At 34.9% G+C, this 24,877-nt stretch overlaps 1 protein-coding gene across 5 annotated transcripts in view; it reads right to left on the bottom strand.

Annotated features, from left to right (window-relative positions):
• The window catches only part of Hecw1 (HECT, C2 and WW domain containing E3 ubiquitin protein ligase 1), a 405,199-nt gene that overhangs the window by 70,584 nt on the left and 309,738 nt on the right, over positions 1 to 24,877 (bottom strand). For all 5 annotated transcript variants that reach the window (XM_040291866.2, XM_021722298.3, XM_021722299.3 and 2 more), the window contains 3 exons: positions 14,065 to 14,199; positions 2,103 to 2,208; positions 1,105 to 1,201 (listed from right to left, as the gene is read on the bottom strand). In XM_040291866.2, the coding sequence (XP_040147800.2) occupies positions 1,105 to 1,201; positions 2,103 to 2,208; positions 14,065 to 14,199 (338 nt within the window). The remainder of the gene's footprint in view (positions 1 to 1,104; positions 1,202 to 2,102; positions 2,209 to 14,064; positions 14,200 to 24,877) is intronic.

Genomic DNA, 24,877 nt, shown 5'->3' on the forward strand with positions numbered 1-24,877 from the left:
AATATTCACAGGTGAAGGTCGGGGTGGGGGTGGGGGTGGGGGTGGTGGGGGTTTGAGGTCAGGGGCAGCAGAGAGAATGGGAGTTCTAATTTATAGAGCAAAACTGCAGGGAAAAGAGGTGTTAATGAGGGGGCAGTGAGTGGAAAGAGTAGTGAGAGAGCCATCTGGAGGAGTTGGCAAGGATTCAAATGGTTATTCCAAGGTGTTAGTGATTCACTGAGGAACTCAAAGTAGAGTATTATAGCATTATAGGTACCAGCCAGATTCAAGAGGCCACCAAATGGGAAAGGAAGAATTAGAGACAGTCATGAACTGAGTTTCTACTCCACTTCCCTTCTCTAATTCTTTACGGGCATCCTCACTGAAGCTTTCCAACAACTCTCACATTGTGACCTCGTCCCAGTGATGAGACAGGGGACAGAGGATTGAATAATAGGTCCCTCTATTAGGGACCCTGAGCTGGAGTAAGATTTCAAACCCCAAAGGGCCACACCCTTAACCCCCATGCATGTTAGGTTTTTGAAATGTTAAATAGTGAACTGAAGAAGAGAGATTTTGAGTTTCTGGGTGAGAAAGCAAGATTATGTTCAGGGAATATTTCCTCTTTTTTTAGTCCAGGTGGCTGTCCTTTCCAAATGCAGTAATTTGATTTCAGAGACACCTGCTCAGAAATGTCTCTAATGGATGCTAGGATTGAAGTTGTTAGGACAACTATGTTTGTTGGTTGGTTTTTGTATATGGTGACTCAAAGTTCTGTTTACTACTAACAAATTTTAAAATAAAAAATAATTTATATGGTGCCTCATATGAGTAGTCTTCAATGACAACTATTTGGTTTCCTTTCTGTGTTTATCTCTAAGTCAGTGGAAATCACTTCAGCATCATCTAAATAGGTAACTTGACAATATGACTATGTCTGCTACTGCTACTTTCCAGAACACTGGGTCTTTCATTTTGAGGATTCAGGTTACAATTTAAATGCAAGAATAAAATGCAATAGAAGTTTCTTCTCCTCTCTCTCTCCATGGAAGTGTTTTCCCATCTGAAAAAGAAAAAGAAAATCTAGAAAGACCTAGAGCTCTAGGGGTGAGGGATGAGCCCTACCTGAGTGTGTGATTTCTTGCCAAGCTTGGCTGACGCTCTTGTAGCATTTCAAAAATGTTTGGCTGGCGAAGAAATGCCACGATCTTGTCATTATATGCTGAAACAGACAAAAGAGCACAGTTGTGGTTGAGTCTGCAGCCCAGGCATGATTTCTCCGATAACAGGAAAATGCCTGCTGGATACCAGGATTAGTGTAGGAATTTGAAGTACACATAAAAAAGAGTAGGCTCTTGCATTTTAAAAGTATGACATAATAGCATTATTATTATTTATTAAAGATCAAACTCAAAGTGAACCAGATCTAAGTTAAGCATCCATAATAGGTCAGGCTCTTTGCTGGGTGTTAACTCATCTCTGCTTGAACAGGTGAGGGAGAATAAAACAGCTCTCCCATGAGAGGAGTTCTCTCTTCCTTCTATCTTTTCTTCGTCCTTTTGCCACAGATATCATGGCAAAAGACTCTTTAAGCATTCAAAGAGATCCTTAAGCCCATGGCCATGTGTTGATTTCCCAGTAACAAAGATGGAAATACTCAGTATCTAGACTTTCTCATCTCATTTCCTTTGATACAAGGGGCACACGTTTTGGAAAGAGGTAGTGAGGTTGCTAATGAAGACTGCAAACTCTCCCCATTTATACGCAGAAAGAGAGCTATAAATTAAAGGCTGCATCTAGCAACAGTAAAATCCACCACCTCAATTAAACTATGTTTTTCTGGACAGAGTTGATAAACAATTGAATGGAATAAAGAAAAAAGGGGTGCGAGGGTGTGGAAGAGAGTAGAGAAGAGAGAGGCAGGGGAAGAAAGAAGGCTAAAGTGAAAAGGGGCAGAGGGAATAATGGGAGTGAAGGTGGGGGAGTGTCATAAAAGAGCAGAAAGAAAATACAAAATCTTGGATATTGAAGGATTCACGATAACAACAACAGCAATAGCAACAACAACAACAAAAAAGGCTAAGTATTGGGTAGCCAGGGGTTGAAAGAAGCATTATACATACCCAGTGGCAATGCTTCATGTTGGTGTTGGCTTCGAATAGCAGCTACTAGGCTGTGTCCTGGCCTGGCCAGTAAGGAGGCTCCTCTGTTTCTAGAGACTTCTGAGGCCTAATTTTAAAATAAAAGTGTAAGATTGAAAAATCTGTCACCATTTTCAGATGATCTTTTGATACTGATTTTTAAACACGAGGGGTAAAAGATCCTGACATTACCTAAGTTAAAAAAATAATAATAAGGTTACGATCTTCCAGGTGATGGTAAAATAAGCAAGTTTCTAAAAATGAATGAGTAGTTAATATGCTATATTATGTTTTTTCTTTCCTTTAAAATTTTTTAAAAAATATTTTTTAGTTGGAGAGGGACACAATCCCTTTATTTTATTTATTTCTTTTTATGTGGTGCTGAGGATAGAACCCTGTGCCTTACACATGCCAGGAAAGTACTCTACCACTGAGTCACAACCCCAGGCCTGAATTATGTTTTTAAGAAAGTGATTGTGTCAACTGTCATGGATATTAATCAAATTAATATACTGAATAGACTAAGAAACATTCTCATCAAAATATGATAAAGAGAGAAATTCTACATACATATTATAAGTAAGACTGATTCATAACCCTTCTTATGGTGAGAACTGGATTTCAATATAGGACTCGCTCTTTAAAACAGTGTTGACTATACTCAAAGTGCATTCTTTATTGAGCACTTACTGTGAGTTCACTCACTGAACTGGCTTCACTTCATACAGTATCTTGTATCACCACAAATTCTGATCTAATCTTCCCAGAGCAGACACCACCAAACAAAGCCCCTGAGGCCTGATTATTCCTAAGCCCCACCTGCTAAAACTCCCCTCCACCCCAGGAGTACATTGATCTGGTGGTCTGTGTAGACAAAGCTCCACTATAGTACCCCCCCCCCCGCCACCACCATTTTATCCTACTTTATATAGGTGAGAAAGGAAGCTGAGAGGTATTTCAACCAGCTTCAGTCTTAGGCCACTATTTGGCACATTGAAAGAGGAAGGGGTCAATAACTCCCAGTCCTTATGCTCTCTTTCTCTGTCTCTCAGTAGATTAGCCCAAGAAGAAATGGAAAGAAGGACAATTGGGCATAGGCAGTCACCATGTATTCTTGTCAACTCTTTTGACCTCTCCATGGAGACAATTCTTCATTTTTCATTAGGAATCTATTTTCCATTGTGTTTGTGTGTATGTGTTCTTGCTGCACTAATTGGTTCATGGGCATATATATGTATATGTATATGGACATCAAGGGTGGTTCCATAGTTTGGCGATTATGAATTGTGCTGCTATAAACATGGGTATGCATGTATCATTATAACTGAATGACTTTCATTGTTCAGGGTAAATACTGAGAAGTGGTCTAGCTGGGTCATATGGTGGTTCCATGCCTAGTCTTTTGCGGAGCCTATGAGTCTGAAGGTGATGAACTTCTTAATCTGGCAGAAGAAATTTCTAGGCAGTAAAGTGTTCAGGCAGTGTCATGTATATTGCAGGCAGTTTTTAGCCAAGTTTATTGTGATCATCAGGAGCAGAAAAGCAAAGCAGAAAGATTTAATTGATGTTTGACCAGAAAATTGTGAGTAAAACTGGTGCTATGGAAGGTGTGGTTGTTAAAAAACTTATAACCACTAAAGGAGCTAACTACTTTACCCAAAACAATAGGAAAGATGACTTGAGGGCATCTCAAGAATTGTTAAGACATACCCATCTTAGCCTCAACAGTGTAAAAGAAAAAATTGTTTTGAGTAGAGACCAGTGGGGGTCAACAGTGTAAAAGAAAAAATTGTTTTGAGTAGAGACCCTGCTTGCCCAGGGGGTCCTAGGAAGTTGTTTTACTATGCTCTGTCATCCAGAAGCTTAGAGACTTGGCTGCTGCTCAAGATAGTGGCAGAGCTTGGCAGCAACTATGGAGTGCTGGTTCTGTAGGAATGTAGGATGCTGGAGTTAAGGGGTCATGGAGGCTTCCACTAAGATTTCAAAGGAAGGCCTGGGAGGCCAGGCAAAGTGCAGCAGGTTCAGAGTCCCTGTGGGCTGCCTCTGAAAGGATGATACTTGGAGATGTGAGGAGGAAGCTGAAGCTGCAGTGGAGACCCCCCACCCACCAGGATTAAGAAATGCCAGTGCTGAGAAATGTCTATGAGGAAAGTTGCAGGAAATGAGCACAGAAAAGCCAAGAAAGAGGCCATATGGGCACCAAGATAAACCAATGTGGAGGTACTTAAGCTTTTGAGAGAGAACGTCACAATCTATAGACTATTTCACCTAGCAATAGTTCAATACACTTCTCAGTGACTCATGGAACATTCTCCAAAATAACCATATTTTAGGCCACAAACCAACTCTTAGAGATCACGTATATATAAAAACTGATATAATTCCTTGCATCTTATCAGATAATAAAGGAATGAAATTAGAAATCAACATGACAAAATCCTACAAAACTATATAAACACATGAAGATTATGATGAATGGAGATAGAAGAAATCAAGGGATAAATAAATAAAGAAATTGAGACTCGGGTTGGGGATGTGGCTCAAGTGGTAACGCGCTCACCTGGCATGCACGGGGTACTGGGTTCTATCCTCAGCACCACATAAAAATGAAATAAAGATGTTGTGTCCACCGAAAACTAAAAAAATAAATATTAAAAAACACTCTCTTGCTCTTCTCTGTCTCTCTCTTTAAAAAAAAAAAGAAACTCAAATGAGAATAGTGATACAACATACCAGAGCCCCTGGGATGCAATGGAGGCAGTTCCAAGAGGAAAGTTTATAGTTATGGATGCCTACATAACAAAATCAGAAAGATTCCAACAACCTAATAATGCATTTCAAAGCCCTTGAAAAAGAACAAATCAATTCCAAAACCAGCAGAAAGAAGGCATAATTAAGGCCAGAGCTGAAATCAATGAACTTGAGAATAAAACACAATACAAAGGATCAATAAAATTAAGAGGTGTTTCTTTGAATATATAAACGAGAATGATAAACCCTTATCCAAACTAACCAAAAGCAAGACAGAGGGCTGTGGCTGTGGCTCAGTGGTAGTGCAGTTGCCTGGCATGTGTGAGGTGCTGGGTTCGATTCTCAGCACCACATATAAATGAATAACATAAAGGTCTATCAACAACTAAAAAAATATTTAAAAAAAAGAAAGGGAGAAAAACCAAATTAATAAGATTAGAGGGGAAACAGTTGAAATCATTACAGACATCTCAGAAATCCAGCAGATCATTAGGGACTATTTTGAAAACGTATACTCCAATAACTTGGAAAATCTAGAAGAAACAGATACATTTCTAGACAAATAGAATCTGCCAAAATTGAATCAAGAGGAAATAGAAATCTTAAACACACCAGTAACTTGTAATGAGATAGAAGCAATTAAAAAAGTACCTTCCAACAATAACAACAAAAATTCCAGAACCAGATGGATTCTCAGTTGAATGCTAGCAGAGCAATAAAGAAGGGCCAATGCCAATACTCCTAAAACTATTATATGAAATAGAAAGGGATGGGACACTTCCAAATTCAATCTATGAAGCCAATATCACACTCATACCCAAACCAGATAAGGACACATGAAAGAAAACTACAGACTAATATTTCTGATGAGCATAGATACAAAAATACTTAATAAAATGTTAGAAAATGACATTTAACAGCATATTAGGAAGATTGTACTCCACTACCAAGTTGGTTATATTCCAGAAATGCAAGGATGGTTTAACATACACAAATAATAAATATAATTTATCACATGTAATACATAATTTTATTATCCAAATAGAATTAAGGACAAAAATTGTACAGTCATCTCATCAGATGCAGAGAAAGCCTTCGAAAACATTGAAGAATCTAGGGATAGAAGGAACGTGCCTCAACATTATAAAGGCTATATATGAAAAGCCCAAAGTCAGTCTCATAGTAAATGGGGAAAACTAAAAGCATTTCCTTTAAAACTTGGGACAAGACAAAGATGGTTTAGTCAGCTTTCTCACTGCTGTGACTAAAAGACCCAGCCAGAACAATTGTAGAGGAGGAAAAGTTTATTTGAGGGCTCGTGCCTTAGTCCATAGAAAGCCAGCTCCATTCCTCAGGGTTTGAGGTGAGGCTGAACATCATGGCAGAAGAATGTGGCAGAGGGAAGCAGCTCACATAATGATCAGACAGCAGAGAGATGCCTACATAACAAAATCAGAAAGATTCCAACAACCTAATGATGCATTTCAAAGCCCTTAAAAAAGAACAAATCAATTCCAGATATAAATGTGTACCCCAAAGCCAAACCTCCAATCCCCCACCTCCTACAGTTACCAATCAGTTAATCCCATTAATTCACTAATTGAGTGTAGACTTTCACAACTAAAAATTTCTTTTCCAAACTTTCTTGCCTTGTCTCACATGTGAGCTTTTGGGGGACACTTCACTTCCAAACCATAACAGATGCCCACTCTCATCACTCTTATTTAATATAGTGCAAGAAATTCTAGCCATAGCAATTAGGAAAGAGAAGTAAATAAAAGGAATAAAAATAGGAAAGGAAGAAGTCAATTATCAGTGCCTATAAGATCTTTTACCTAGAAGTTTCAAAAAAAAACTGCACCAAAAAACTTCTAGAGCTAATAAACCAATTTGGCTAAGTAGCAGATTCTAAAAATCAACATACAAAAATCAATAGCTTTCCTATATACCAATAATGAATCTTCTGAGAAAGAAATCAGAGAAACAATTCTATTCACAATAGCCTCAGCCAATAAACAAACAAACCTAGGAATAAATTTAACCAAGTAGGTGAAAGACCTTTACAATGAAAACTAGAGAACACTGAAAAAGACACAAGTAGATGGAAAGACCTCCCATATTCATGGATAGGTTGAATTAATATTGTTAAAATGGTGATTCAACCAAGAGCAATATACAGATTCAATACAATCCCCATCAAAATAACAATGATCAATATGTCAAAATGCATTCTACTGTCATATATGACTAATTAGAACAAATTAATAATGAAATTAAAAAGATAACCTCTAATATGATAAAAAATATAGCAATGACATTCTTCACAGAACTAGAAAAAGCGGTCCTAAAATTCATTTGGAAGAACAAAAGATGCAGAAATTGTTTTTGGACAAAACAATTTCAAGCCAAAAAAGCAATGCTGAAGGCATCACAATACCTGATTTCAAATTATACTACAGAGCTACCATAGCAAAAACTGCATGGTACTGGCATAAAAATAGACATATAGACAAAAAATAGACAAAATAGACATAAAAATAGACATATTTCATATAGAATAGAAAACAGAGACAAACTCACACATCTATGGTCATCTGATCCTTCACAAAGGCACCAAAATCCTACATTGGAGAAAAGCCAGTCTTTTAAACAAATGGTGCTGGGAAAACGGGTTATCCATGTGTGGAAGAATAAAACTAGACCATTATCTCTCACCCTGCACAAAAATCAACTCAAAATGGATCGAAGATGTAGGAATTAGACCAGAAAAGTTTTGCAATTTCCAGAAGAAAATGTAGAGTCAATACTCCAGCCTACAGGCATAGGCAATGACTTTCTCAATAGGACCCCTAAAGCTCAGGAAATAATGCTAAGAGTTAATAAATGAGATAGCATCAAATTAAAAAGCTTCTGCATAGAAAAGGTAACAATTATAAATGTGAAGATAGAACTCATAAAATTGGAGGAAAATCTTTGCTTTCTACTCTTTAATATCTAGATATTTAATATCTATATAAAGAAATAAAAAACCTTACACCAAAAAATGAATAACCCAGTTAAAAATGGGCAAGTGAATTACACAGACCTTCTCAAAAGAAGAAATATAAGTGGCCAACAAATATATAAAAAATATTCAACATCATTAGTAATTTGGGAAATGCTAATAAAAACTACACTTAAAAAAATAAACTACACTGAGATTTCACTTTACACCGTCAGAGTGGCAGTCATCAAGCATACAAATCATATTAAATGCTGGAGAGAATGTGGAGAGAAGGAACACTTTTACATTGCTGCTGAGATTGTAAATTAGTACAATCACTATGGAAATCAATATGGAGGTTTCTAAAAAGACCAGGCATGAAACCACCATATGATCCAGCTATATTACTCCTCAGTATTTATCCTAAAAAAATTAAAGATACATACATACCCAGGTTCATAGCAGCACATTTCACAGTAGCCAAACTATGGAACCAGCCTAGATGTCCATCAATGGGTGAATGGATAAAGAAAATGTGGAATATATACACAATGATGTTTTATTCAGCCTTGAAAATGAAATTATGTCATTTTAAGGAAATAGATGGAACCAGAGACCATTATGTTAAGCAAAATAAGATATACTCAGAAGGTCAAGCGTTGTGCTTTTTCTCTCATATATGGAAGCTAGAGAGGGAAAAGTAAAAGGAAGTTGGAGGGAGGGTGGGGATCTCATGAAAACAAAGGGAAACCAGTGGGGGAAAGGAATCAGGAGGTGGGAGGTGCAGAAGGAGGGGGTAAGTGCTGGGGAGTGATATTGGCTAAGTTATATTAGCCAACATATTGCATGCATGTACAAATATGTTATAGCAATTCTATCATTATATACAACTATAAAGCACCAACTAAAAATGTGAAAAAATGTGGGTGAGACAGAAAAAATGTGTGTGTGTGTGTGTGTATGTGTGTGTGACAGAAAGAGAGAGGGAGAGAGAGAGAGAGAGAGAGAGAGAGAGAGAGAGAGAGAGAGAGAGAGAGAGAGAGAGAGGGGATATTGAGAGAAAGAGAGGAGAAGAAGAAAGAAGAGGAGGAGGAGGAGGAAGCATCGCAGAAGAGAAGGGCCCCAGGTGCCCTGGTGATCCGCCTTTCCCCAGACACATTATGATTGATCATTCTATGACTAATGAAAACTCGGTGCAGTTGGGGCTTACTTTTAGTATTTCTTTTTCTTTTGATGTTGACAGCTTTAATCATAGTTGTAAATGTGAAAATTGCAAACATTGAACTCCCCAGGCAAAACAGAATATATATCCTAAGAAAATAGTTTTCAGTGGCTAGTACACAAGCTTCTCTTCAGCATTGCAATTTGCAAGTGTATATTGGTATTTTTTAAAAGTCATGATTAAAAATTACAGAATTTAGACTGATTGGGTTAACAATCAGTTAATGCTCCTCTGAGAACACTGGAGACCTAAATTAAAAAAAAAAAATCAACCAGTTGAGAGGAAAGGCCAAAATAATGAATGAACACCATCTTTAGTTTTTTTTTGTTTGTTTGTTAACAAAGTTTTCAGAATTAAGAAAACAAAAGAGAGATCTACATTTGAGTTGTTCAGTATTTCTATAATGTCAAAAGTGACAACAAACATAATGTACATAGTAGAACCATAGTAGAATTCATGGAATAATTTTAATGATGTGGAAATTATCTATAAGGTATACTGTAAAGGTAAAGTAGGATTCAGAACCGTAGACAATATGATCAAAGTTTTTCCTTCTATGTGCACCAAGGAGTGCTTCCAGATGGGGAATTATGCTCATTTTTTAAACGTTCTTCCAAGTTCTTTAAAGTTTTCTGTATCCAGTACATATTGTTTATAATTAAGAAAGTTTATATTCAAAGGTGTATGAATTTTATAAATTTCCAAGAAAACTTATAATTAAGTGTTGATTATAAAGGATTAAGAGAGCATTTACTAATTTTAGAAAGTAATGTAGAAATTATTTTCCCTACAGGCAGGCACCTTGAATGACATCTCCATATCAGCTGAGCCAGTGAAATGACTTTTGATGTCCAAGAAACTCATGGCAAAGAATAACTAAAGATGATTTCTGTTTCGCAGTGAAATGTTTCTCCCTCCTTCCAGACCCTTGAATTTTCCTTAAGCAATCTTTGTTGAGTTTTTCTGTGTATAGCTTCCAGAAATTTTCTAACTAGTGATTTTCTAACCCAACCAAGATAAGGTAGTAAAAGAAGTGAAAATGATGTGTTCTGCTTATCCTTCCTTATTAATGTTAATTGATATTGCTAACTATAGTAAAAACAAGACAAATTTGTTAACCTTCAGTGATTTCTTTACCTATGGTGAGATGAGACCTGATATTCATAGCTCTTTATACTCTTTGCATTTATCTATGTCCAATTCCATTTGGAAGTTATTAGGAGAGCCTCTCCCAACCTCTACCAGGGGCATTTACCCTCTGAGTTACATCCCTAGCCCTTTTTATTTTGAGACTGGGTCTTGCTAAGTTGCTTAAAACCTTGCTAAATTTCTGAGGCTGGCCTTGAACTTATACTCCTCCTGTCTCAGCCTCCTGAACCTCTGGGATTACAGGCGAGCATCACTGCGTCCAGCTGTTGGTTCTTTAATACAATTGCAGGCAGATATGTCACTGCATTAAAGTGCAAGTGAAAGTGGTAAATAATGATCTTTTTATGCATAAGTCCTATATTCCTGATAACTATATTCTGGAATTTGCCTGGAAAATTTCCAGGTGAGTTAAAGAATAATTCAAAAGATGTTTAGCCTTCAGATTTGAACTGAGGTATGCTTCTAGTTTTCTTGGTTTCCCATTGTTTAGATAGCATTTCATGGGACTACTCAGTTCATAATAGGATTAACCAATTAATATAATAAGTCACTTCTCATTTCCTCTATCTATCTCTGCATCCATCCACCCATCCATCTCTTTTATCAATTCTGTTTCTTTGAGGAATCCTGACTAACATAGGGCTTTTTGTTTTGCTTTTTTTTTTTTTTTGGTCTTGTTTTCACTGTCATAATGATGGGTGGGGAGGGGCACTCCTGACATTTCATGGATGGGTGCTAAGCTGCAAGGTATGGAAAGCTTATAGGACAATTCTACACATCAAAGAATTGTCCTGCCCCACAATGCCAATATTCTTTCTCTGTTGAGAAACAATAGAGAAATGATCTCTAAAGTCTATTTTTATACAAAAATAATCACATTACTTTCCTTGAATTAATTCAATGCACTCTTTAAAAAAATCCCAACTCTTCAATGGGACATTCAAAGCTTTCCAAAAACCAAGACTTAGCCAGTAGAAATTTGCTATTTTGGTTACACTGAACTGTTCTCTGTCTCCTGACTGTTTTTTCTCAGTTCTAACTCTGAGCCTTAGGCTATGCTCTGTGAGGTTGCCCTTCTTCCTCCTTTGTACCTAACTAGATTTTTACCAATTTCCAAATTTTAGGTCAGGTACTTATTTTAAAAGATACCTATCTTTTGCCCTTTTTGAACTTCTTTGATACTTGTTCCAACATCTCTTGGCACTCTCTCATATTCTGATTCTCCCGTTACTTAATTCTCTGTGAAGTTTTGGCCTGACTTCAAAAATAGAATAAAACTTTTCCAGGGGAGTGATTGTCTCATACTTCTTTATATTCCACAATGCTCATAGCAAGCCATATACTAAATCAATATTTGTTGATTAAAACCACATTATAACAAACACAGTCAATATCTTCCATTGCATCCCTCCTCTGTATTTGTACAATAGTCCTTACTATCTCCTCATTCCCTACACTTTTCCAGTAGAAGCAACCAGATATTTGCTTCCTTAGAGACTGGGTCTTTGTTTTCTGGTTTCTCTTATGGTTTGGATCTGAAGTCTCCCCCAAAAGCTCAAATGTGAGACAATGCAAGAAGGTTTAGAGGAGAGATGATTAGGTTGTGAGAGTCTTAACCCAATCAGTGAATTAATCCCCTGATAGGGATTAACTGAGTGGAACTGAAGGTGTCTAGAGTGTGGCTGGAGGAAGTGAGCACTGGGCGAAGTGGCTTTGAGGTATATATTTTGTATCTGGAGATTAGAGTCTCTCTCTTTCTTTACTTCCTTATCATCATGTGAGTTGCTTCCCACCACCACACTCTTCTGCCTTGATGTTCTGCCTCATCTCAAGTCCCAAGGAATGAAGCTAACTGTTTTGTTTTAACTAAGGACTCTGAAACTGTAATCCCTCAAAAAAACTTTTCCTCCCCTAAAATTGTTCTGTTCAGATCTTTTAGTCACATCGGTGAAAAAGATGATTAAAACACAACCTCTCCCTGTTATTTTTTTAGTTTCCTATGTGCCAGTTTGAAGCTACCTGAAGAAAGAGCAGGGCAGAGGGTGGGATTAGGTTGAAAATTGGATGTACAGAATCAGTACATCCAATTTTGGGAGTGGATACATTAGGAAGTACACAGATGGCTGATGCACATTCACGTCCTCTCATTGCCATGCATTAGTCTTTCAGCTAGTTCTTGACTGATGCAGATGGCACTTTGCTATGAATTTTGATATTAAATAAACTATATTTGGGCTATTTAACAGGTAATGCAAGTTGTACCCCTGGTCTCAATCTTGTTCTTTTTATTAGAAAAGTTTTTAATATTTATGTTTTCAGGTGAATTTCTTATAATTGGAAGAGATCTATATCTTCAAAGGTGTATGAATTTTATTAATTAGGTAATTGATATTTGCATTAGGTAATTGATATTTTTATTTTATTGGCAATAAATATGTCTCTGGTGCGTAGCTTCCTTATAACTTATAGTTATATTAATACTGAAATTTCCTCAATGATATTAAGGAGCTTGGACATTTTAAATAAAGTAAAATAGCATATTTTGAATTGATGTGGAATTTAGAATTTATTCTTGTATAATTTCTAGAAGTACTTTCTGAAGTACAAGATGACTAAAACACAGTTTCTTTCTGAAGTGTTATAAAAGTGCCAGTATGGAGGGGAACTATGCATGATGTGTTGAGACACCGGGGCATTGCTTTCTCTAGTCTATAAAAACATCTTCACCTAGAGGGGCCTGGTACCCATGCAATGCTCAGGGATGTATAATACTCCTCTCTGCATGGCCACATTCACATGTATGTACAGAAGGAAACATATAACATGCTTCAGCAGGATTTTAAAACAATAGCACCTAAGGTGAACCCATGAAAGAAAAATTCATTTTGTCGCCCATTTTGGCATGAAGTCGTAAGTGCTCTTGTGTGGAAACAGTTACATCTCTCAGACTACACAGAGGACTACTCCTGAGAAAGTAGTACATCATCAGTTCCATACATCAATGACAGGATCCTTCCTCCCTTGAGACTTAGATTTGCTATCTGGAGGGAATGGCTGCCAGGCAGATTGCAATCTTCCCAGTTTTTCCTGAGACAGCCCTGCGGCCCTCTCTGGAAACACTTTCTGTGGGGAAGAAATACATATTCCTTTCTTCCCTACACCCCTTTCCCCCACTTCATTGTAATCCAATTCTACAAGCTATTTTATGGGAAATTGTTCTCAGATCCCCTATCTTCTGAGATCCTGGTGGTTTCTGTGAAAAGAGGGCCCAGATTTGGGGGGGGGGGGATTAAAAAAAGTGATTTGCTCATAATATTATCAGGAACTGATTGGAAGTATAAAAGAGTATTCCTGGGGCCTACTAATTTCCCCCCAATTTTTAGTCAATGTATACATTTTCCTGAAGTCTTCTCCAGGATCTTAAATGGAGGTATGGAGGTAGACTTTTAAAGCTAGTCATACACTGCATAGCAATTCCATAGTCTCCTCACTATTCACAGGTGATTGGCAGACCTCAGCAGGGGCAGCTACAGGCAGAACTGTGGGATCTCCTGACTGCATTTTCAGTTTCCTTACACTACATCAATTTTTAGTAGTGGTGATTTGGACAAATAGGAAGGCAGAAGGAAGGCAATCTGAAGACAAATGTGGAGGGATAAGTGGGTCCACCACAGTGGTCATTCATTTTTCTAGAGCATAGTATATGCATGACTTCATTTCCATGGAGCAGATAAACATAGATCCTGGTCACTAAGAAATAGTTCTGGCCTCACCAGATTAGAGACTGTGAATGGTGTGCAGTAGGACTGGGGTGGTGCTGGTGATATGGGGTTCATTACCTCTCCAGCGCTGTAACTTCGGAGCCTCTGGAGGTGCTGTCGATGAGTCAGATGATTGGGAAGACGACCATTCTGAAGAGGGATTCGGGGGTCAATGAAAGTGGTAGCTCGACTGTTGTGGTCCACAAAAAAAGACTGCAGACAGACAGGTGAAGCAAAGCATACTGTGAGAGCAGGCCAATTGGAGTTGGTAAGGTAAGGAAACGTTACAGGGCTCAGGATTCATGCTTATTCCTGTGCCCCACTCCCGCCACCACATTTTAAAAAGTCTACTCCAAACTCATCTAGCTAGATGGGGACAGGAGCATTATGAATTTGCTCATTACTTGAATGAAGATAACCCAAATCATCCCTAATGTCACAACCTAAAAATAATCACCAAATTATTTTGGTGATTTCCCCCTCGTCTTTTCCCCTGCACATATGCAAATCTCTATATATTTTCTCCACAACTGAAGGTACAATTTTGTTATAAGAATTTTTTCAATTATTATTTCATGATCATTTCCCTAAGTTATTAAATATCCTTCTAACACAGAATTTTAATGAGTTTATGGTAGTAAGTGCAATGGGTGAATAACAATTAATAATTAATTTCAGTAACTAGATATTTGACTTTAAAAAAATTGTTTTAAAATAATGCTTCAATACTCTTGTTCCTAAATCCTTGTGGTATATATGATACCTGTATATGTTCCTATATAGGGTAAAAGTTATTCTTTAAAAATTGCCTCTCTTAAAAGAGACAGTTATTAAATTTTTTTTAAAAAGACATCTTTTGTTCTATAGGACCATCTCTGAATTACTCTCTTTTGAACAAGATATAATGTTTGGTGAAGATAGATGAACCTTACCTGACCTCAATCAATGCTAATTATAGATATTTTTGGATGTCACCTAACAAAAGCAGGCAAAGAAATTTTACATAAATTTAGAAAGTCATCTGGCAAGTATGAAGTTATAAATATCAAGTGTTAGCTGTCATTAGAAATAGCCTTTTGAAGAGTTCTATAAAAACTTATCCAGGAAGTTGTTTTGTTATGAAGATTAAAAAAAATTCTCCACCCCAGGACAAAGGTAAATAACAACTCTTCTAATGTTATATATCAATATTTGTAACTTGCAATAAAATTTGCCAAGACAGCATCTCATACAGATTTGGAGAAGGCTACATGTCTAACTGGAAAGCTTCAAAAAACCATTAGCCTAAGAAAGATTGGGAATAATATTGGCCAAATTATATTGTTATATTGTGTGCATGTATGAATGTGTAACAACAAATCTCACCATTATGTACAACTAAATGCACCAATAAAAATATGGGGAAGAATGTAATGTTATATAAAACACTGATGCAAAGTGCACCAGTTAACCAGTTTGAGAAAGCTGTTAACAATTATGACCCCTGCAACATTTTATAAAGTAACTAACTTAATAAAAATCACTATTGGGGTGATTTTTAAAAAAGTGATGGTAGTGATTGTCAAAAATACAAGTAAAGAATTTGAAAAAGACAAAAATGTGAGTTGAAAAAGCCCCAAGCATATCAACATGTTTAAATAACATAAAAATTTAAACATACAAGTAAAAAATAAATTAATAACTATTAAAAGTAGACTTTATTATTTAAGTAAATACATAGATGTTTATAAATTAAAGAAGTTTCTTTATATTTATGAATATATGGTAATTTTTTTAGTATAATTACTAAAAAATTGAATTGATTATTGAGCTAAAAGTTAGAAAAGTTATTTAAAATTATTGATCTATAATAAAAAGCTATCTTTGTGATAGCAGTACAGATATATCCTCTTACCACAGTACATTTATCATGTTTTTATAATATTCTCACAAATGCTGAGTAATTTTGAAAGAACTCTTAAGAAAGTTAAATGGTAAATAATCATGAATTAGAATTTACTATGGAATTGATAGAAGAAAATGTTTCACACATATATTTTGGTCAACTTCATTAGAGAGAGTCTGATATGTCTGTTCCCTTTTTGCTCTTGGTAATGGGATGTTAAAATTTTCTTATTTATTTAAATGTGTGCTTAGTTACACTTAGCTTTCACATTTGCTTTGTTTTCTAATACACAAAAATTTCTATATTCCCATGCATTAAGGTATGTAAATCATTACTCCTCTGGAGGAGAGGTAAATGTTTAAATGCATTATTCTTGCTTTTTAAAAATTTGAGTTAATTGTTAATATTAAATCTTTCATCTTTCTTAAACTTATTTGGTATTATGTGAGATTTTAATTTTATTATTTTCTCAAAGAGCCCATTTTCCCAAATCATCTATTCCCTATTATTTCACTACATATAAGTTTTTTTTTAATACTACTGTTTCAGGAATATTTTTTTCTGTTCCAATGATCTGTGAATTTTTCACTGGCATCACATTATTCCAGCCAATGTCTGTAGGGTAAGCTTCCTCTTCCTCTTTTTCAAGATTTTAAAAGTATTCCTGTCTAATTATTTAATTTTTTCCAGATGAACTGATATTAATTTTATTAAGTTCCAAAGTAGTTCAATTGAGATTTTGTTTAGAATCTCCCAAAGCCAAAAGTTTTTGGTAAAAACTCATTTTTTTATATAGTCATTGTGTCAACTTTGCTTAATATTAAGTGCTGCTATCAAGTAAGCTACTTTTCAAGTATATTCCCTTTGATTTTCACTTGCAAATAATGATGACTCTGACTCCTTCACAAGGGCTTCTTAATTTTTATCTCCTTTTTTGTAATGTTGGTGAGAACTTCCAAAACAATGTTAAATAAGAGGAGGGAAAACAATGAAGGTCCAATTGCAAAATATGATGACGTCCATTGTTTTAAGAAAGTCTTTATTAGACCATGAAAACACATTCGCATTCTATTAAATTTTGCATCTTTAAATGTTCCCCAGAGGCCTGTGTGTTGAAGGTTTGGTTCACAGTTGATAGTGCTGTTGGGTGGTGGTAAACCTTTAGGAAGTAGAGATTAGTGGAAGAAAGTTAGATTATTAGGAAGATGACCTTGAAGGGGATATTGAGACCTCAGTCTCTTCTGGTCTGTCTTCTTGTTTTCTGGTTACCATGAGGTCAATGGGCCTTCTCTTCCATGCAATCATGTCGTGATGTGCTGCCACTGGCCCAAAGCAACAGGGTCAAGTGACCATAGGTGACACTTCTGAAACTGTGAGTCAAAATACATCTTTCCTACTTATAAATTGATCATTTCAGGTATTTTGTCACAGTAATACAAAGCTGAGTAACACACATTCATAGTAGAATGACCTTTTTACTAAGCCCCATAAGCTGCTACATCCCATGTTTTAAGTACATCCTCTTTGATTTTCATTTGCAAATGATAATTTTGAAGGACTTTTATATTTTTAACTCTTTTCTTGTAATATTGGTGATAACATCTCATATTTTGGAATTGCCTTTTTATTCAAATGCTTTTTTATTTTTAAAATATAAATATGAGGGCTGGGATTGTGTCTCAGTGGTAGAGTGCTCGCCTGGCATGTGTGAGGCACTGGGTTCCATCCTCAGCACTACATAAAGATAAATAAATAAAATAAATGTATTGTGTCCATATATAACTAAAAAATTTTAAATTAAAAAATACATAAATATGTATTTGATTTTTATTAAGTACTATTTAACATTTCTTAAAATTGTCAACTGAAATTCTTCAACACCTTATAAACTATTGGTTAAGTTACTAGTGATAGGGGCTGGCTTTGTGGCTCAGTGGTAGAGCGCTTGTCAGCACATGTGGGGGCACAGAGTTCAAGCCTCAGCACCACATAAAAATAAATAAATAAATAAAATAAAGGTATTGTGTCTATCTATAACTAAAAAAAATTTTTTTAAAAAAGATTCTAGTGATCACAGGTTTGCTAATAGTAAATGTCCCTTACATCTTTGGGAGAAAAATCTATTTAATTGTGGTGGGTCATTCTAAATACATGTCTAATTTAACATTTCTTTTTTTAGTGGTAGGAATCAAATACAGGGTCCTGAGTGTTAAGCATTCATTCCACCACTGAGCACATCACCAATTCCAAACATTTCATTTTTAAATAAGTGTTTTTTAGAAGTCAAGTGAGTTTTGCCCATAGTTTTTTTTTTTTAAATTCCCAAGTTCCCTACTTTTATGTGTAATTGTGTGTATTTAGTTCTATTCAATTTTATCACCGTGCAAATTCATGTATCCACTTCCACATTCAGTGGAAGAAGTTTCATTAATACATGGATCCTTCACATTTTCCTTTTGTAATTATATTCATCCTCTTTTCACTCCTGACCCAGCCAACTACTAATCTGTTCTTCATTTCTGTGATTTTATCATTCCAAGAATATTATATAAATGGAATCATATAATATGTAATCCTCTGAGATTGGCTTTTTTCACTCCAGCACAATTCCTTAACATTCCTTAAGATTTCCCCAAGTTGTTGCATTCAGTCTTTTTTTTTTTTTTAATTTAAGATCATGGCATGGATGTACCTGAGGTTGTGCCAATGGCTGTTGCTTTTTGTTTGGTTTTGTTAGCAAAATTATGATAGCTTCATAAGATGAAATGTACAGCTTTCACTTTTTTTCCTATATCTAGTATAGATCATAAAGATATCTGAGGCTGGAGAAGTAACTTGTTGATGCGTTTGTTACTTATTTCATCACTACAGATTTATTCAATTTTTTTACATTTCCCAAGAGTTGTTTTTAAAAATCATTTACATACTATATCTTTGAAAAGTTACCCATTTCTTCCAGGTTTTCTAACATTGATCTCAAACATTTATATATGTATATATTTTTATTTTTATTCTTTAAAATTGTCCTGAATCTATAACATTTTACTTTTCATTTCTTGGTTTTATTTAACATTTTTCTTAGATTGATTTTTCTTTTACAAACATTATTTCTTATAGTATTTTCTAATTCATATCAGATTTTAATTCATTATTTTCTTTTTTTTTTTTTTTTTTTTTTTTTTTGGTTGATTCATTTTTATTTTTATTTTTTTTTATTGGTTGTTCACAACATTTCAAAGCTCTTGACATATCATATTTCATACATTAGATTGAAGTGGGTTATGAACTCCCAATTTTACCCCAAATGCAGATTGCAGAATCACGTCGGTTATACATCCACAATTTTACATAATGCCCAATTAGTAATTGTTGTATTCTGCTACCTTTCCTATCCCCTACTATCCCCCCTCCCCTCCCCTCCCTTCTTCTCTCTCTACCCCATCTACTGTATTTCATTACTCTCCTTGTTTATTTTCCCATTCCCCTCACAACCTCTTATATGTAATTTTGTATAGCAATGAGGGTCTCCCTTCATTTCCATGCAATTTCCCTTTTCTCTCCCTTTCCCTCCCATCTCATGACTCTGTTAAATGTTAGTCTTTTCTTCCTGCTCTTCCTCCTTGCTCTGTTCATAGTTGCTCTCATTATATCAAAGAAGACATTTGGTATTTGTTTTTTAGGGATTGACTAGCTTCACTAAGCATAATCTGCTCTAGTGCCATCCATTTCCCTGCAAATTCTATGATTTTGTCATTTTTTATTGCTGCATAGTACTCCATTGTGTATAGATATCACATTTTTTTTTATCCATTCATCAATTGAAGGGCATCTGGGTTGGTTCCACAGTCTAGCTATTGTGAATTGTGCTGCTATGAACATCAATATGGCAGCATCCCTGTAGCATGCTCTTTTAAGGTCTTCAGGGAATAGTCCGAGAAGGGCAATAGCAGGGTCAAATTTTAATACAGTCCCTTATTTAAATTTTTATGTTTAACAGTAATATTCTGCATGTTTTATTTTATGTAGTATTCTTGTGTGTTGCTCCTTAGATTATGTGTTAAGTAATTGACAAAATTACATACAAGAGGAAGTGAGGGGAAAGGGAAAAATAATACAAGGGGGAGGAATGAATTGCAGTAGTGGGGGTAGAGAGAGAAGAGGGGAGGGGAGGGGAGGGGAGGGGGGATAGTAGAGGATAGGAAAGGCAGCAGAATACAACAGACACTAGGATGGCAATATGTAAAGCAATGGAAGTGAAACTGATGTGAATCTGCAATCTGTATAAGGGGCAATATGGGAGTGCATAACCCACTTGAATCAAAATGTGAAATATGATATATCAAGAAATATGTAATGGAGGGGTAAGACAAGATAATACAAATGGAAGAAATGATTTACAGTAGAAGGGGTAGAGAGAAAAGGGGAGGGGAGGGGAGGGGAGGGGGGATAGTAGAGAATAGGACTGACAGCAGAATACATCAGACACTAGAAAGGCAATATGTGAATCAATGGAAGGGTAACTGATGTGATACAGCAATCTGTATACGGGGTAAAGTTGGGAGTTCATAACCCGCTTGAATCAAACTGTGAAATATGATGTATTAAGAACTGTGTAAGGTTTTGAACGACCAACAATAAAAAAAAAAAAAAATAAAATAAAATTTAATACAGTTTTAATTCATTATTTTCAAATAATTTTTGAAATAATTTTCTACTTTAATTACTTTTCTTGTTACTTCTTTAAGTTCTTGATTTAGAAATTTACATCTTATGTTATTTGATAGTAAAAACAAAAGCTTTGAATATAGCCTTTCTGTATCTTATGTTTTATTAAGTATTGCTGATATTTATTGTCATTGATTTCTAAAAATTCTTTTTTTTCTTTGAAGTACTGGGGTTTGAACTTGGGCCCTTGCACATGCTAGGCAAGTGCTTTACCACTGAGCTAAATCCTTACTTCTCTCAATGGCTTTTAAGTTTTTATTTTATCTTAAACCCAACAGTCATCTAGAGCATTGTTTTGAATCCTCAGCAGGCAACTTTATATTTTTGTGGTTGTGTTTAAAATTTAGCTTTACTGCTATGAAATGCCACCTTTTGTTTTATTTTAGGTATAAAATGTTATTTTTTAAAAATAAATGTTCCATAGGATCTTGAAAAGAAATTATAAGCTCTTTTTTAAAAACTGTTTTATTGTGGAGATTATATTTCTATATAGTTAATGTATAGATTGTGTACATACAGTTCAGTGGCATTATGTAAATTCTCATAGTTTTGCAACCATCACCAACATCCATTTCTAGAATTTTTTTTTATCTTCCCAAACTGAAACATTAAACAATAATTTCTCCTTCTTTTCTCCAACCCTCTGGTAACCTCTGTTTTTTACTTTCTGTCTTGATGAATTTGACTATTCTAGGTACCTGATATGAGTGGAATTGTATAATAGTTATTCTTGTGTGTTTGACTTATTTCACTTAACATAGTGTTTTCAAGATTCATACACATTGTAGCACATGTCAGAATTTCACTCCTTTTGAAGGCTGATAGTATTCCATTGTATGTATATAACATGTTTTGTTTATTCATTCACATAAGCTCTATATTTAACAAAAGATGAATTATGTTTCATTTTTAAAACAGAAATGTCCACACATTTTACTATGTATCCTTTTAATTTCTTTTTATATTTCTCTTTATTTAATAATAATAAGGTAGTGTAAACCAATTTGAATCTCAGCTGATTTCCCAACCCAGACCCTCAAAGCTAGGAGGTCCTGGAATAACATATATCAAGCACTGAAAGAAAATGGATGACAACCATGCATCCTATATCCATAAAAATTAAGTTTCAGAGCTGGGGATATAGCTCAGTTGGTAGAGTGCTTGTTTTGCATGCGTAAGGCCCTGGGTTTGATTCCCATCACCACACACACACACAAATAAGCTTCAGATTTGAAGATGAAATAAAAAACATTCCTTGATAAACAAACATTAAAAGAATTAATAATTAGAAAGCCTGCTCTACAGAATATTCTCAAAAAAAATATTCCATGAAGATGAAATAGAAAGAAAGAAGTGAAAATTAGCAAAGGGAGAAAAACACTAAAGGAATAGTGAATCAAAGGAGAAACAAATTCAAATTAAAAGCTAGAAGTAAACCAAAATGACTGGAATACAAATCATATCTCAATAATAACCTTGAATGTTAATGGTTTAAATTCATCAATCAAAAGACATAGACTAGCAAATTGGATTAAAACAACAAAATTCAACAATATCTGTCTCCAAGAGATTCACCTCATAGTTGAAGACCTCCACAGACTAAAGGTGAAAGGATGGGAAAAAAACATATCACTCACATGGATCATATAAACAAGCAGAAGTTTCTATCCTAACATAAAGTGGACTTCAAGCCAAAGCTAATCAGAAGGGACAAAGAAGGACATTTAATACTGTCTTGTTGATGTATAACAAGACATAACAATTATAAATATTTATGCCCCAAACAATGGAGCGTCTACGTACATCAAACAATTTCAAGAATCAAATAGACCTCAACACAATAATACTGGGTGATTTTAACACACCACTTTCACTACTGGATAGATCTTTCAAATAAAAACTAAACAAAGAAACTATAAAACTAAATATAGAACTAAATATTTGCTCATCCATCAATGAGTGAATATACTTTCTTCTCAGCAGCACAAGGATCCTTATCTAGACCATATATAGACCATATCTTATGCCACAAAGCAATTCTTAGCAAATACAAAAAAGATAGAGAAAATACCCTGCATTGTATCAGATCATAGTGGAGTGAAATTAGAAATTAATGATAGAATAAAAAGCAGAAGCTACTCTAACACCTGAAGACTAATTAATATCTATTGAATGATGAATGAATAGCAGAAGAAATCAGGGAAGAGATAAAAAAATACTTAAAGGTAAATGAGAACATCAATACAATATATCAAAGTCATTGGGATACTATGAATGCAGTTCTAAGAGGAAAGTTCATTGCATTGAGCTCATTCATTAAAAGAATAGAAAGTCAATGAGTAAATAACCTATCATTACATATCAAAGCCCTAGAAAAAGAACAAATCAATACCAAAAGTAGTAGAAGACAGGAAAGAATAAAAATCAGCTTAAATCCATGATATTGAAACAAAAGAAACGATTGAAAAAAATTGACAAAACATAAAGTTATTTCTTTGAAAAAAATGAATAAAATTGATAAACCCTTAGTCCTGCTAATGAAGAGAGAAAGAAAACTCAAATTACTAAAATTTGTGATGAAAAAAGAAATAACACAACAGACACTGCTGAAATATGGAAGATAATCAGAGACCATTTAAAAAATTTATACTCCAATAAAATATACAATCTTGAAGACATTGACAAATTTCTAGATACACATGGCCTACCCAAACTGAATCAGAAGGATATATACAATTAAAACAGATCAATTTCAAGCAATGAAATAGAAGATGCCATCGAGAGCCTACCAACTAAGAAAATCCCAGGACCAGAGAGATTCTCAGTGAGTTGTACAAGACCTTCAAAGAAGAATTAACATCAATACTTCTCAAGTTACCCATGGAATAGAAAAGGAGAGAACCCTTCCAAACTCATCCTATGAAGCTAGTATCACCCTGATATTAAAACCAAACAAGAACATATCAAGGAAGGAAAACTTCAGACCAATATTCCTGATGAACATAGATGCAAAAATTTTCCATAAAATTCTAGAAAATTGCATACAAAGACATATTAAAAGATAGTGCACCATGATCAAGTGGGGCTCATCCCAGGGATGCAAGGTTGTTGCAACATATGCAAATCAATAAATGTAATTCATCACATCAAAGACTTAGAGACAAGAATCATATGATCATCTCAACAGATGCAGAAAAAGCTTCTGACAAAATACAGCACCCCTTCGTGTTCAAAACACTAGAAAAACTAAGGATAACAGGAACATATCTCAACATTATAAAAGCTATCTATGCTAAGCCCAAGGCCAATATCATTCTAAATGGAGAAAAACTGAAAACATTCCCTCTAAGAACTGAAACAAGACAAAGATGCCCTCTTTTACCACTTCTCTTCAACATCATCCTTGAAACTCGAGCCAGAGCAATTAGAGAATAAAGAAATTAAAGGGATACAAATAGGAAAAGAAGAACTCAAACTATCACTATTTGCTAATGACATGATTCTATATTTAGAAGATCCAAAATATTCCACCAGAAAACTTCTAGAACTAATAAATGAATTCAATAGAGTAACAGGATATAAAATTAACACTCATAAGTCAAATGCATTCCTATATATCAGTGATGAATCCACCAAAAAAGAAATTAGGAAAACTATCCCATTCACAATAGCCTCAAAAAATTAGGAATCAATATAACAAAAGAGGTGAAAGACCTCTACAAAGAAAACTATAGAACACTAAAGAAAGAAATTGAAAAAGGCCTTAGGAGATGGAAAGATCTCCCTTGTTGTTGGATAGGCAGAATTAACATTGTCAAAATGGCCATTGTAACCAAAAATGTTATACAGATTTAATGTAATTCCCATTAAAATCCCAATGACATTCTTCATTGAAATAGAAAAAGCAATCATGAAATTCATTTGGAAAAATAAGAGACTCAGAATAGCCAAAGTAATCCTTAGCAAGAAAAGTGAAGCAGGAGTCATCACTATACCATACCTCAAATTGTACTACAGAGTCAAATGGCATGGTATTGGCACAAAAAATGGCATAATATTGTCACCAAAACAGATTTGTATACCAATGGTACAGAATAGAAGACACAGAGACACATTCACATAAATGCACTTATCTCATACTAAACAAAGGTGCCAAAAATATATATTATAGAAAAAGATATCCTCTTCAACAAATGGTGCTGGAAAAACTAGAAATCCATATGTAGCAAACTGAAATTAAACCCCTATCTCTCAACCTGAAAAAACCTCAACTCAAAGTGG

This window comes from Ictidomys tridecemlineatus, chromosome 2 (genome assembly GCF_052094955.1).
Source record: "Ictidomys tridecemlineatus isolate mIctTri1 chromosome 2, mIctTri1.hap1, whole genome shotgun sequence".
NCBI lineage: Eukaryota > Metazoa > Chordata > Mammalia > Rodentia > Sciuridae > Ictidomys > Ictidomys tridecemlineatus.